This window comes from Elephas maximus, chromosome 6 (genome assembly GCF_024166365.1).
Source record: "Elephas maximus indicus isolate mEleMax1 chromosome 6, mEleMax1 primary haplotype, whole genome shotgun sequence".
Lineage (NCBI taxonomy): Eukaryota > Metazoa > Chordata > Mammalia > Proboscidea > Elephantidae > Elephas > Elephas maximus.
The window spans coordinates 57,424,605-57,439,075 of record NC_064824.1 but is presented as its reverse complement, the minus strand read 5'-3'; the positions used below and the strand labels follow the sequence as shown (position 1 = coordinate 57,439,075).

At 37.1% G+C, this 14,471-nt stretch overlaps 1 protein-coding gene across 2 annotated transcripts in view; it reads left to right on the top strand.

Annotated features, from left to right (window-relative positions):
- PLA2R1 (phospholipase A2 receptor 1) overlaps positions 1–14,471 on the top strand; it is a 130,533-nt gene that overhangs the window by 108,340 nt on the left and 7,722 nt on the right. Inside the window, exons 22-28 of one of the 2 annotated variants that reach the window (XM_049888787.1) lie at positions 419–549; positions 881–1,028; positions 4,650–4,888; positions 6,610–6,778; positions 8,346–8,411; positions 8,985–9,101; positions 13,452–13,628. In XM_049888787.1, coding sequence (XP_049744744.1) covers positions 419–549; positions 881–1,028; positions 4,650–4,888; positions 6,610–6,778; positions 8,346–8,411; positions 8,985–9,101; positions 13,452–13,628 — 1,047 coding nt within the window. Of the gene's footprint in view, positions 1–418; positions 550–880; positions 1,029–4,649; positions 4,889–6,609; positions 6,779–8,345; positions 8,487–8,984; positions 9,102–13,451; positions 13,629–14,471 lie in introns of both variants that reach the window. The other variant, XM_049888786.1, reaches the window with a different exon arrangement.

Genomic DNA, 14,471 nt, shown 5'->3' with positions numbered 1-14,471 from the left:
CAGTTCAAATCCAGCAGGCATTCCTTAAAAACTCAATGGGGCAGTTCTACTCTGTCCAGTAGGATCACTGTGAGTCAGAATCAGCTGGACGGCAATGGGTTTGGTTTGTTTGTTTTACACTCTCGCTTAAATATAGTGGGTAAATCTTTTCATTAGAAAGGCCATGAATGAACACTGGAAATTTTTTGTAATTGATGTAATAAAATCCAGGCTCAGCTAGCTGATTTCCGTCAGTTTAAGTGAAATGAAAGCGAAAGACACCACATTACCTTAACAAGGACAAAATAACAATTACTACAATTGATTCGTAATTAAGTTTTCCTGTCATTTAAATATAATCATAGTTATAAACAGAGTTTGATGAATACCCAGATGGTTTATATGGTATTAAATTTGGTAACATATTCCTATTTTTCAGCTTTCATTACTATGAATCTTTTTGGCCAAACCACTAATGTGTGGATAGGGTTACAAAATGATGATTATGCAAAATGGCTAAATGGAAAGTCTGTAGTGTATTCTAACTGGTCTCCATTTGATATAATAAATGTAAGTTTTAAGATTTATTTTCTGTAGAAATGATTTTAGCATGAGATTCTATTCAAAACTTGTTTACTCAAGTTTTTATAGGCATAAGTTTGTGTGTCTGTTGGTAAAGTATTTTTAATTATGTAATTTCATATAATTTTTGTGTGTTCCATAAATGTAATTACTTTAGTCATCACAGTAATTATTTATTTTGTAGGTTATGAAATGAGTTGTGAACAGGCTTATTAAATGCAAATAAATGAATGGTGATTGTGTGTTAATCAGAAAATTATGTCCTGAATAAAAATTTCAAAGATTTTTTTTTTGGTAACTTTTATATATTCTTTTAAAGATTCCACGTCATAATACCACAGAAGTTCAAAAACACATTCCTCTCTGTGCCTTGCTGTCAAGTAATCCTAATTTTCATTTCACTGGAAAATGGTATTTTGAGGACTGTGGAAAAAAAGGTTATGGGTTTGTTTGTGAAAAAATGCAGGGTAAGAAATATTTTTTTTTATTGCCTTCATTTCAATGGCTCATCTCTTCCGTATTTGTTTTACATAGCTGTATTAAAAAAAAAAAATAGCAAACAGTTTCACAGCTAAGAGTGCCAAGCACTTGTTCTTTGAGATTTATATATATTTAGTCATTTAATCCTCCGCTATCACAGGATTATGCCCTATAGTGGGGTTCTTGGGACTGCAGAGGCCACTTGGGTGATGACCAAGGTTATGCATCCATTTTGGTCACGCTAAAAGACTTTATTGCTTTGTTCTGAGATTGTGTCTGTTCAGGCACTCAAAAAGACATTGAAAAAGTGTTGAAAAGAGTCGGGGAAATAAACCAATTCATGCTCACTTTTTTCTTGGAACGTTAATAATGGCTTCTTCACCTAAACTACAATAAAATGTTAACAACAGCAAAAAAATGGTTTCTGCCACTAAATACAGCATACAGCCGTTTTTCCGGATCTGATGACCAAAAAAACCACAGGGGCTTCTGGTGGGAAACACCAAAGCCATACTATTATAGATAGTATGACCTTTAGTAATAAAAATAAAAGCAATAACAACAACCACAATAGCTAACATCTATTGTGCTTTTACTGGGTATTAGGCTCCCTATGGGGCCCTGGCAGCCCAGTGGTAAAGTGTTCAGCTGCTAACCAAAAGGTTGGCAGTTTGAACCCACCAGCCACTCCTGGAAAACTCTACAGGGTAGTTCAACTCTGTCCTATAGGGTTGCTGTGAGTTGGAATCAACTCGACGGCAATGAGTTTGGGTTCTTTAGTTAGGCTCCCTATACTATGCCACCCTCGAAAGCCATAGTTTGTGGCTGGAGCAGACTAACATATACGTGCTTATTTGGAATATGAATTAAAGTTCTTAATGTTATATGCATGTGAACCCTTTAATGATATCCAGTGTCAACCCATACTCAGAAAATCAGTTTTACGGAAGTTTGGTCCTGGTTCAAATTGCTGGCCTTTCAATTAATGGCTTAGCGCTTAACCACTAAGGTATCAGGGTTCCTTCTCATGGTTCACAGTTATCACTTAAATATAATAGTGGTCAGGAACTGAAAGAAGACACTAGATCAGGTATACCAAACCCACTGCCGTCAAGTTGGCAACTCCATAGGGTTTCCAAGGCTGTAAATCTGTCACAGAGCAGCTGGTGGGTTTGAACCGTCGACCTTTTGGTTAGCAGTGGAGTGCTTTAACCACAGTGACACCGGGCTCCTTAGATCAGGTATAGCAAGAGTGTTATGGGAAGAGCAGAGCCTTGTTGGGAAAGAATAGCAATATACAATGTACTTGTACACTTACGATGTACCCAGCGCTCGCTGGGCCTTGGTGTTATAAACATTATGCCATAAAATCCTCACAATTCATTGAAGAAGGTAAAATTCTCCCCATTTTATGGATGAGAATTTGAGCCTTAGAAAAAATAAGTAGCACACTCAAGGTGTCTCAGTAAAGTACAATGATTCTATTCTACTACTTCGATGTTGATACCTTTTTGGAATTTACTCTCTGACCACTTTCTCTCTTTGATATTTTTGTAACGAAAATTATGTATTTTTGGGGGGAGACAGTATAGAGTAGTGGTGGTTTAGCACAGACACTGGAATTCCCATCTCAGCTGGCTCCCCATCTGACCTCTGTAAACAATCTGTTGGACAAGTTACTTATCTTCTCTGAACCTCAATTTCCTCATCTGTAAATTGGGGTAATAATGTCTCACAGAGTCTATGTATATACAGTGCTTAGCATAGTTCCCAGAATATGCTCAGCAATGATAATTGCTTTTATTATATGCTAGAAATTAACTACACAACAAACTTACTGAACTACACAAACTCTTGTGGCCTACAATGAAACCCCCCAAGTTCTGCTCCACTTCTCTATTTGCCAGATAAATTTGTGCTTACATTTGGCTCAGAACCTAAAACCTCTTATCCATCTGAAAACATGAAGAAATCTGGAAAAGAAAAATGAGGTCAAAGTCAAGTCCCCAGATTTGGAACTTGGCTTTCAACAGATCTTTCTGTTGCAGGACAATGGGTAGCAAATTCATGTAGCTCAAAGTTACCCATGTTTCTAAACTTAATAGCACGTGTTACATAGGGAGAAATTCATATATGTAAAAATACAGATGTGTAATTTAGTGGGGAAAAAACAATCCCTTCAAAGTGGTATTCAGGTTACATATATGGAGACTCTCAGTAACTTTAATTTTACTAATTTTTATAATTTTAAAATAGCTACTTTGGTATTATATTATTATTATGTCAATAACCATAAATTCAATATATTGACTGACAAATAGATTTCTACAAAGAGTAAATGGATGATAAAAGTGTGATCTATCACAGTTTAGTTAGTAAATAGATTAATTTCACTTTGGTTTTACAGTGTGTATTACTGCCCTATTGAGGTCACATTTTCAGGGAAAAGTCAAATTCCCACATTGCCATTTTTATTGGGGGGAATGTGGTAAAAGGAGGAAAGGGGAGCAAAACCAACATGTATTGAGGTGCCTCTGTGTCCCAGGTACTATAGTATGTGCCGTATATGCATATCTCACTTAATTTTACCCATACCCTTCTAAGCAGGGAGGGAGGGGGGGCTTTCTAATTTCTTGTAGACCAGAAATTTGAGGTTTAGAGAGATTAACTAATTTGCCCATGTAATAAAACCAGTATACAGGGAGGAATACAAGTCACCCTGGATCAGAGTTTGGAAACTTACGTTTTAGGTTTTCTAAACTGAGTTTATCCTAGTACACAATATAATACAGAACAAAAAGTCAAACATACATATTGAAGGAGAAACACCTGTATATAAAGCACGGGCTTGGTTTTCACATGATCACAGCCTTCATGAACACATAAGCACTAATGACCGTGTGTGTGAAAACACTGCCTTTTAACTTATAAACCTTGACTCTGATAGATGAGGCATTAATAGTAACTTTTTAAAAAATAAGAATTGTCTTTATTTCTGAGCATTTACCTAATTTAAAAAAAATTCTTAGAATTTACACATGTAAACTTTAAATATGATGATGACTATCATATTGTCTGAAAAGATTAATTGAGTGTTGTATCTGAGAACATCCACTTGTAAAATTATGCTTGCAGTACAACATGTGACTACATAATACATGTCAGTATTTTATTAGGAAGTATTAAGTTCTGCTAAAGCAGCCTGTGCTTGGCTGAGTGCAGCTAGTGGAGTGAAACCTGCCTGAGAAGATCGCCATCAGTTCCACCAAAAAGTAATTACGTTGACAAGGGATCTTCAAAAAGGTGAAATCTTCCAGAAGTGTTTCAGTATATGTTTATAATTTTGAAGAAACCAGTCATTACATTTGCTAAGTGTTCTAATTCTTTAGCATTGCCTACAATTTCAGATAGTGTCTTCATTTTGAAATAGTCAATTCTGGGAAGAAAAATTATCTGATTGTAACAACCGGGTACTATTGAGTTGATTCCAACTCATGGACCCCATGTGTGTCAGCATGGATCATGGTGACAGAGGTTCTTGCTAAACTCAGCCTCCCCCTTTCTCATCCAGATGCTGCAAATGATTTTTGTTCTTGTTCTTGTTCTAGATACTTCTGGACATGATGTAAATACATCTGATATGTATCCAATCCCCAATACTTTAGAATATGGAAACAGGACTTACAAAGTAATTAATGCAAATATGACTTGGTATACAGCAATGAAAACCTGCCTGATGCATGGAGCAGAACTGGTTAGCATTACAGACCAGTATCACCAGTCCTTCCTGACAGTTATCCTCAACCGGCTAGGACATGCCCACTGGATTGGACTGTTCACTGAAGATGTAGGTGCCCTAAATCCCTTGGAATACCCTTTCAAGATTAAGTTTCACATTTACCCCCTAATGATACGACCACTGAATTTACCACACAAAAATATTCTCGGAAATAAGAGAAATGTGATTTAAATAATTTCTTTATACAATAACTACTGACCATGACTACAAAATAAGGGTATACACCTTTTTTTAGGTAAACATCCACTTGACTAACTTCCGAATATTAATGTCCTTCAAAGGTTCTCTGAGAATTTTTGAGTTTTCCAGGATACTGCTTCATGTGTGCACTGGAACACACTGTAAACTGAAGCGCCTGTATGTGGGCAATTTGTCGCGTTAAGGCATCCCCAAGAAAAAGTGAATCATGCGTCCTACCAAGAAATTTGCTTATTAATTAGTTCAGTACTCCTTGAAATTTAATATATGGGTTTCCACCCCCCACCAGGGATGTGCTTGGAAAAGTAAAACCTTTTTAGAGAAACATAACATCTTTTCTAAACCTATGCCTAGTTTTATTCCACAAAGTTAATCACTGTAGTTTCTTGCGTGTCATCTAGAAATTTTCTACATATACACATATATACACATTAAGAGATGACTATATATATCATTTTTAAACACGAGTGGCATCATACTACTTGCTTTTTTATTTAAAATGCCTTTTGCAGCTTTTCATATCAGCACATAAAAATCTAACTCATTATTTGTGACAGGGGCATGTAAGGATATACCACAGTTTGTTTAAACCATTCCCCTGTAAGTGCACATTGGGGTTCTTCCCAGTTTTTCACAATTACAAACAAGGCACAACAAATATCCTTGTGCAAGTAGGATGAATTCCCAGAAGTGAAATTACTGAGTGGGCTTTAAATTTTCATAAAAAAAAATTTTTTTTTTCTTTTTATGAGCAGTGCCAAATTGCCTTCCAAAAGTTTGCACCAATTTACATGCCAATAACAGTGTTTTGGTTATATCTGGCTTCCCAACATCTTTGCCAACCCTGGGTATTATCAAAACATTAGTCCTTGCCAGCGGGATGGGCAAAAGAATGGTATTTAATCATTGTTTTAACAAATATCCGTTAAGTATAAAGGTGATTGAGTATCTTTACATGCTATTGGACATTTTAATTTTTTCTTTGAACTTACTACTTGAGTTCTTTGCCCATTTTCTGTGTGTGAGTGTATGTGTGTGTGTCTTTTTCCTTTTGGTCTCTGAGAGTTCTTTAAGTAAGTTAGTCAATAAGAGCTATTTTTCCCGTTTTGAGTTTTATTTTTTGTATTTTTGTATTACAGAATGTTTTAACTTATATAACCAACTTTGCTTTATGGCCTCTGGATTTTGTATCAGACTTGGGAAGATTTTCCCAACACCAAGAGTACTAAAAAGTCAGCTACATTTTCTTAAGCACTTTTATGATTTCAATTTTACATTTAAATCTTTGATCAATCTGAAATTTATTTTGGCGTAAAGAACAAGGTATTGATTGAATTTTACTCCTATTGCTTACTGGGAAAATATGGTGGCAGAGGACCAAGGAGTCTCCAAATTAAAAAAAGATGTGATTTGTGGCAGATAATTCTTTTTGTCAGGCCATATCCACAAGTTGCCTGTAAAAGAGGTGTGGAAATACAAGTCTGTGTGTGAGGTATGGGATGCTCAGACAGCTTTGGGTTATGTGACCAGTGGTCTTGACAAGGAAATGATGGCTCAATTTCCCTCTACAGAATGGTCTTAATTTTGACTGGTTTGATGGCACCAAATCCTCTTTCACTTATTGGAAAGACGAGGAGTCAGCCTTCCTGGGTGACTGTGTTTTTGCCGACACCAGCGGACGCTGGAGCAGCACAGCCTGCGAGTCATTTCTCCAAGGAGCCATTTGTCATGTGCCCACTGGTGGGTTCAATTTCATTCAACTCAAGAAATCCTTACTGTGTACCTACTATGTGCAAGGCACTGTGCTAAGCAGGTGATATGGAGATGAGTCGTAAGAAGTTTTTTTGCCCTCAAGAAGCCTTTGATACTGTCAGTGTTGTTAAGACAAATAACTGCTACACCAGGTAGGGCTGCCAAATGATCTAAGAGAGGTAGCCAGTGATATGAGAGCTGGAGGAAAAAAAAAAAAAAACATCATATCCATTTGGAGGATGTAGAAAGTTTTTTTGAAAGACATGCTGATGGAGATGGACCTTAAAGAATGGGTGGGATGCAAGCAAGCAATGACGGATGCCGAGAGGCATTCCGAGCAGAAAAGCTTGGGCACAGACGTGGAAGGAAGAAAGAACTGGGTGTGTTTAAGGCAAAACTGATGCTGAGATTTGGCCGCATCACAGGTTACAGGGAAATGAGGCTAGAAAGGCAGGTTGGGAGCATGTATGGAAGGCCTTGGATACCAGACTGAAGATTATGTTTAAATTAAAGGCTAATAGGATTCTAGAGCTACAATAATAATGCTGACTATAATTATGATAGTTGATACTGTTTGGATATGTACTATATGCCAAGCCCTGCACTTTGTATAACTTATCTCATTTACATTTAAAGTCTACCTGGCCCAACCCCTTTGTGTTAAAGATGAAACTTAACGTCAAAACATTAAATAGCTTCCTGAGGATCTCACAGCTGTCCATCAGCAGCACTAGGATTGGAAGCCACCCTTCCTCACTCACTGATGCACTGTGCATCCCATTACACCAAGTCACCTCTCCCTTGATTACTATTGTGGGCACAATGAGAGTCGGTAACATAAGCTGGTCTTCTTTTCAGTCTCTCATTTAGTAATTTAGATGCATATGTTACAAGTTAGATATTATAAATCAAATAGCATACACATTATGTAACTTCTGATCAAATAATTAATGATGAAAATGTAAATGATAGCCATATATTTTGGAAAAGCTGATTCTGCTTCCAAAGCACCATAAAGTGGTCCTTCTCATTAGCAGCTGAGCTCTTAACCACTATGCCACCAAGGCTGCCTCTTTTAATAACATTGTATTTATTTAGTAGTTAATGATTATCAGGCACTAACAGCCACTAACTCATTGAAGGGGCCCTGGTGGTGCAGTGGTTAAGCATTTGGCTGCTTGAAAGCCCCTTTTGTCATCATCATTCAGCTGTCAGTGTTTCTATGAATCACATCAGCCCAGTTGTTCCAACTTCTAGGATACTAATCAGAAACATGAAAGACAACCACCCTCACCCAGGCAGCACCCAAACTAAGCCCATGAAACCATGCATTAAGGCACCCTGTTATGTTTAGGAAAAGATTATTTCTGCCAGAGATGCTATAAACCAGTCTTGGTTTTGTAATCATTTACATTAAACCCAATCTTTCTGACTATTACCATAAAAATCTCATTACATATACTTATCTTGGTCTTTCATAGAATGTAATGCAATGTTTATCTCAATACATGAACACAACTACCACCCTGAAATCGTAACTGATTTTTGTTCATAGAGACAAGACCATTTGAACACCAAGAGTTGTGCTCGGAGACATCTATTCCCTGGATAAAATTTAAAAGTAATTGCTACAGTTTTTCTACAGTCCTAGACAGTATGAGTTTTGAGGCTGCTCATGAATTTTGCAAAAAGGAAGGTAATTCTTTTGTGATGGTAAAATTCTTTCAATGTGCTCTTTCTTGACATTTCAGTAAAGAATGTGGTTTTCTTCATTTCTCTGATTATTTAGTGACTTTAGGAACAACAAAAACAGTTGAAAAAATAAATACTATTGAATTTGTGTGCTTGAATATATAAAACTCATGGTCCAGGGTAGAATTTGAAAACCAAAGATGATATCTCAGGATACTGCACTTTCCCAAAAATGTGTTCCTTTTAAGTGCATTTGAATTATGAATTTTTAATGTTCCCTAAAATTATTATTCTACACTTCTAACTTCTTAGGTGCAAGCTTGTATCTTTCCATAAATGTGGTTTTACTTAAAATTTTAAATAAAAAATCACTTATATACAATGGGAAGTTTCAGTTTCCAAAGCCTGGACTTTATAGATGATGGTATGAGAAGACATTATTAAAATTGTGTTTATGTGTAAACATAATTACTTGTTCACTTGCTATTTGTCTCATTTATAGGATCTAACCTTTTAACAATCAAAGATGAGGCTGAAAATACATTTCTCCTAGAAGAGCTTGTAGAGTTTGGTTCTTCTGTCCAGATGGTTTGGTTGAACGCTCAATTTGATACTAACAGTAAGTGATTTGGGTAGAGAAGAAGAGAGGGCATAAATAGATACACAGTTGTTAAGGCTGATGATAATGGCATCTATGAACCAGAAAAGTCTCCTTAGGTACAATATTTGCTGTGAAAAAATAGCATGATTCCTAGAACTCTTTCTTCCAATGACAATATTGCTAATCCTTTTCTATACCTTCTATCCCTTTGAAATAATTCCAAAATCCCAAAAATAAAAACAAACTAAATAACAACATTAGGGTTATCTTATACTTGCTTTCATGTTGTAAAAATGCTTGACTTGGACTTTGTCTTCACAGGCCTTGTCACAGCATAAGAAAACCATATTTACTTGAAAATACCCCAGGTTTCTAAATAGTATAAAAGCACAATAGAGTTATAGAAATGTTTCAGGGATAAATTGTTCTATTAGACTTATTATTTGTTAATCATATAAACCAGAATTTGTAATAAAATGAGAATAGGATGGTTTTTATTTAATGGATGGTAATTGAAAAGTACTTCTAAAGAAAATAATTTTATTTGGCAATGGAAAGCTTGTTATAGTGTATACCAAGATGGGAGGTGTATTTGATCTTAAAATACTGAAAATATTTGATCACTGACATTGTTTAGAATTGTGAGCACACACACACACACAAAATCCAAATCCATTGCTGTTGACTTGATTCCAACTCATAACCAAAACCAAACCCGTTGTGATCGAGTCAATTCCAAATCATAGCGACCCTAATAAGAAGCAGACTGTTATTGTTAGTTGCCGTTGAATCAATTCTGACTCATGGTAACCCCAAGTGTTACAGAGTAGAACTGCTCCATGAAGTTTTCCAGCTATAATCTTAAAGAAAGGAGAATGCAGGTCTTTTTCTTCCACAGTACCCCTCGGTAGGTTGGAACCACCAACCTTTCAGGTTAGCAGTCCAGTGCAAGCCATTTGCACCACCATGTTGTTGTTAGGTGCCGTTGAGTCCGTGTCAACTCATAGTGACCCTGTGTATAGCAGAACAAAACACTGCTCGGTCCTGTACCATTCTCAAAATCGTTACGCTTAAGCACATTGTTGCAGCCACTATGTCCATCCATCTCATTGACAGTCTTGCTCTTTTTTGCTGACCCTCTACTTGACCAAGCATGATGTCCTTCTCCAAGGACTGATCCCTCCTGATAACATGTCCAAAGTATGTGAGACAAAGTCTCTCCATTCTTGCTTTCAAGGAGCATTCTGGCTATACTTCTTCCAAGACAGATTTGTTCGTTCTTCTGGCAGTCCATAGTTAATGTTTTTCACCAACACTATAATTCAAAGGCATCAATTCTTCTTCAGTCTTCGTTATTCTTTGTCCAGCTTTCTCATGCACATGAGGTGATTGAAAATATCATGGCTTGGGTCAGGCGCACCTTAGTCCTCAAAGTGACACCTTCTCTCTCTCTCTTTTTTTTTCTTTTAGTATTTTATTGTGTTTTTAGTGAAAGTTTACACAGCAAATTGGGTTCCCATTTGACAATTTCTATACAAACTGTGCAGCGACATTACATTTTTCACAATGTGTCACCATTCTCTTTAATTGCATTCTGGTTGTTCCATTTCTAGTACTCTAGTTTCCCTGCCCCTTTATCTTTTCAACTTTGCTTTAGAGTAATTGTTGACCTTTTGGTCTCATATGGATGTTTTATTTTTAATTTTTTATTGTATTTTAGATGAAGGTTTACTGAGCAAACAAGTTTCTCATTAAACAATTAATACACATATTGTTTTGTGACATTAGTTGCCAACCCCAGGACTTGTCAACACTCTCCCTTTCTTGACCTTGGGTTCCCCATTACCAGCTTTCCTATCCTCTCCTGCTTTCCTGTCCTTGCCCCTGGGCTCGTGTGCCCATTTACTCTCATTTTGTTTAATGGGCCTTTCTAATCTTTGGCTGAAGGGTGAACCTCAGGAGTGACTTCAGTACTGAGCTATAAGGGTGTCTGGGGCCATACTCTACCACAGCCTCCACCAGACTGAGTCCAGCACAACTAGATGGTGCCCGGCTACCACCAACAACTGCTCTGACAGGGACCACAATAGAGGGTCCCGGACAGAGCTGGAGAAAAATGTAGAACAAAATGCTAACTCACAAAAAACAAAAAAAAAAAGACAAGACTGACCGGTCTGACAGAGACTGAACATTTTTTCTTTTTAACACTTTAAAGAGGTATTTGGCAGCAGATCTGCCCAATGCCAATACACTGTTTGATTTCTTGACTGCTGCTCCATAGGCATTGATTGTAGATCCAAATAAGATGAAGTCCTATACAATTTCAATATTTTCTCCATTTATCGTGAGGTCACTTATTGGTTTGTTGTGAGGATTTTTGTTGTCTTTATGTTGAGGTGTAATCCATATTGAAGGCTGTAGTTTCTGATCTTCATCAGTAAGTGCTTCAAGTCCTCTTCAGTGTCAACAAGCAAGCTTGTGTCATCTGCATGTCGGATGTCATTAAGGAGTCTTCCTCCAATCCTGGTGCCCCATTCTTCTTCATACAGTCCAGCTTCTCCGATTATTTGCCCGGCATACAGTTTGAATAAACATGGTGAAAAGATACAACCCTGACACACATCTTTCCTACTTTTAAACCACACAGTATCCCCTCATTCTGTTCAAGCAACTGCCTCTTGGTCTATGTGCAGACTCCACATGAGCACAGTTAACTGTTCTAGAATTCCCATTCTTTGGAACATTATCCAAAATTTGTTATGCTCCACACAGTGGACTGCCTATGCATAATCAATAAGACACAGGTAAACATTTTTCTGGTATTCTCTGCTTTCAGCCAGGATCCATCTAACATCAGCAATGATATCCCTGGTTCCACATCCCCTTCTGAATCCAGCTTGAATTTCTGGCAGTTCTCTGTACTGCTGCAACTGCTTTTGAATAATCTTCAGCAAAATTTTATTTGTTCATGATATTGAGGATATTGTTCAATAATTTCCACGTTTGGCTGCATCACCTTTCTTTGGAATGGGCACAAATATGGATTTCTTCCAGTTGGCTGGCCAGGTAGCTATCTTCCACATTTCCTGGCATAGATGAGCACATTCTTCCCTTTTGGTTTTCTATCTCCTGGTTTTTGCACATGTCATTATAATACTTTAGTTTGTCTTCTCTAGTTCATCATTTCTTCCATTCGCTTTAGCTACTCTATGTTCAAGAACAAGTTTCAGAGTCTCTTCTGACATACCTTTTGGTCTTTTTTTTCTTTCCTGTCTGTTTAATGATCTTTTGCTTTCTTCATGTATGATGTCATCCCATAACTCTTCTGGTCTTTAGTCATTAGTGTTCAATGCATCAAATCTATGCTTGAGATGGTCTCTAAATTCAGGTAGGGTAAACTCAAGGTTATACCTTGGGTCTCATGAACTTGTTTTAATTTTCTTCAGCTTCAACTGATGGTCTGTTCTGCAGTCAGCTCCTGGCCTTGTTCTGACTGATGATATTGAGCTTCTCCATCGTCTCTTTCCACAGATGTAGTCAGTTTGATTCCTGTGTATCCTATCTGGAAAAGTCCATGTGTATAGTCACCATTTATGTTGTTGAAAAAAGGCATTTGCAATGAAGAACTCATTGGTCTTGCAAAATTCTATCACGCAATATCTGGCATCATTTCTATCATCAAGGCCGTATTTTCTAACTACTGATCCTTCTTTGTTTCCAGCTTTTGAATTCCAATCACTAGTATTTATCAATGCATCTTGATAGCATGTTCGATCAATTTCAGACTGAAGAAATTGCTAAAAATCTTCATTTTCTTCATCTTTGGCCTTAGTGGTTAGTGGTCTGCACCACCTAGAAGCCTAAAAAACAGACTAACTTTTAATAAGTTTTATTGTTGATTTAAAATTCTTTTCAGACAATGCACCTCCTTACTGCCTTCACATGGAATGGACCTCTCCCACCCAACCCCACCCCACCCTCTCCCCATGACACATTACTGGCTTGCTATTTTAAGAAACTCACTATGAAATTCTTTTCGAAAATGAGCCATTTTACAATGATATAGATGTTAGGACTTCCAAGGACTTTTCTTCAAATTGATTAGTTTATTAAATGATTTTCTTTAAATTTACTATAATGACATGGGATATTTTAAAATTCAAACCATTACAGTACAAAACAGGACATCCTAAGTGAACTAAATTAGAACAGTATATCTAAAACAGATACAGGGTTGTTCACAAGGCAACTTTATTAATACCTACTCTTTGACAAGTAAGAAGAGAGTCTCATTAAATCTGGGTGCTGCTTTTTATGGTTCATTCCAGTCTTAGTATAATTCATAAAAAGTTAGCAATTTTCCCACAGATGACACCATAAAGTGGTTTGATGGAACTCCCACAGACCAGTCAAACTGGGGTGTTCGAGAACCAGAGATGGATCTCTTCAAACCCCATCTGTGTGTTGCCCTGAGGATCCCGGAGGGACTGTGGCAATTATCCCCATGTCAAGAAAAAAAAGGCTTCATATGTAAAATGGAGGCAGGTGAGTCTAGTCAGAAGGTAATTCTTCATTTTGATTCTACCCTGTCTAATATTGTCGTGCCTCTTTAGCATTTAAAGGTTTTCAAATCCAAGTATTCAGGGAGTATTCAGATAGATTCTAACGTTATCATCTTGTTCTATGTCGAACAAGTCAGAGATCACTACAGCTCCTGATATGAAGAAAAAAATCATTATAAAGCAACACGAAGACTATATGGCTTTCTTGTGTCACTGCAGCTGTTTATCTAATGGGCAAAAGCAGTTTATCTCAAGCAAATAGAGCTAGAAATGTAAAGGAGCAATTCTGATGACTGATACTTGGAATTTTTAAGGATCATTTTTGTTCCAGGAAATATATTCTAGGCCTGGATATCTTTGTCGAGGACAAGTAGAATTCTCTGTTGCAAGCCCTAATAGGTCATAAAAGTCAGATTTTAACTTCATCTTGACCTAAACAGTTTGTAGTGACTAAAAAATAATAATTTTAGAAATCTAAGCCAGAAAATTCTGGTTAATGACAAACAATAGCAGACATATCTAAGCTGGGATGTCCAAATGAACATCATTGACAGTGAATGATATTTATAATGATCGCAACCATTTCTGGATGCCAGTATCATAAAGAAAGGGGCATTGGTGTGGCCTGTGCTGTTGGGGAAGGCTTCAGACAGGAAGGCGGACTTTGGAATCTCAAAAGATGAGGAGAATCTGAGGAGTTGCAACAGAGGAAGAAGGGCATTTTGGACAAAGGGCCCAGCATGACTAAAGATCACAGCAGAGAATTCTCAGTAAGGGGGTGATGGGAATAAACTTGGACAGTAATGTAGGATCTGACCACGGAGAG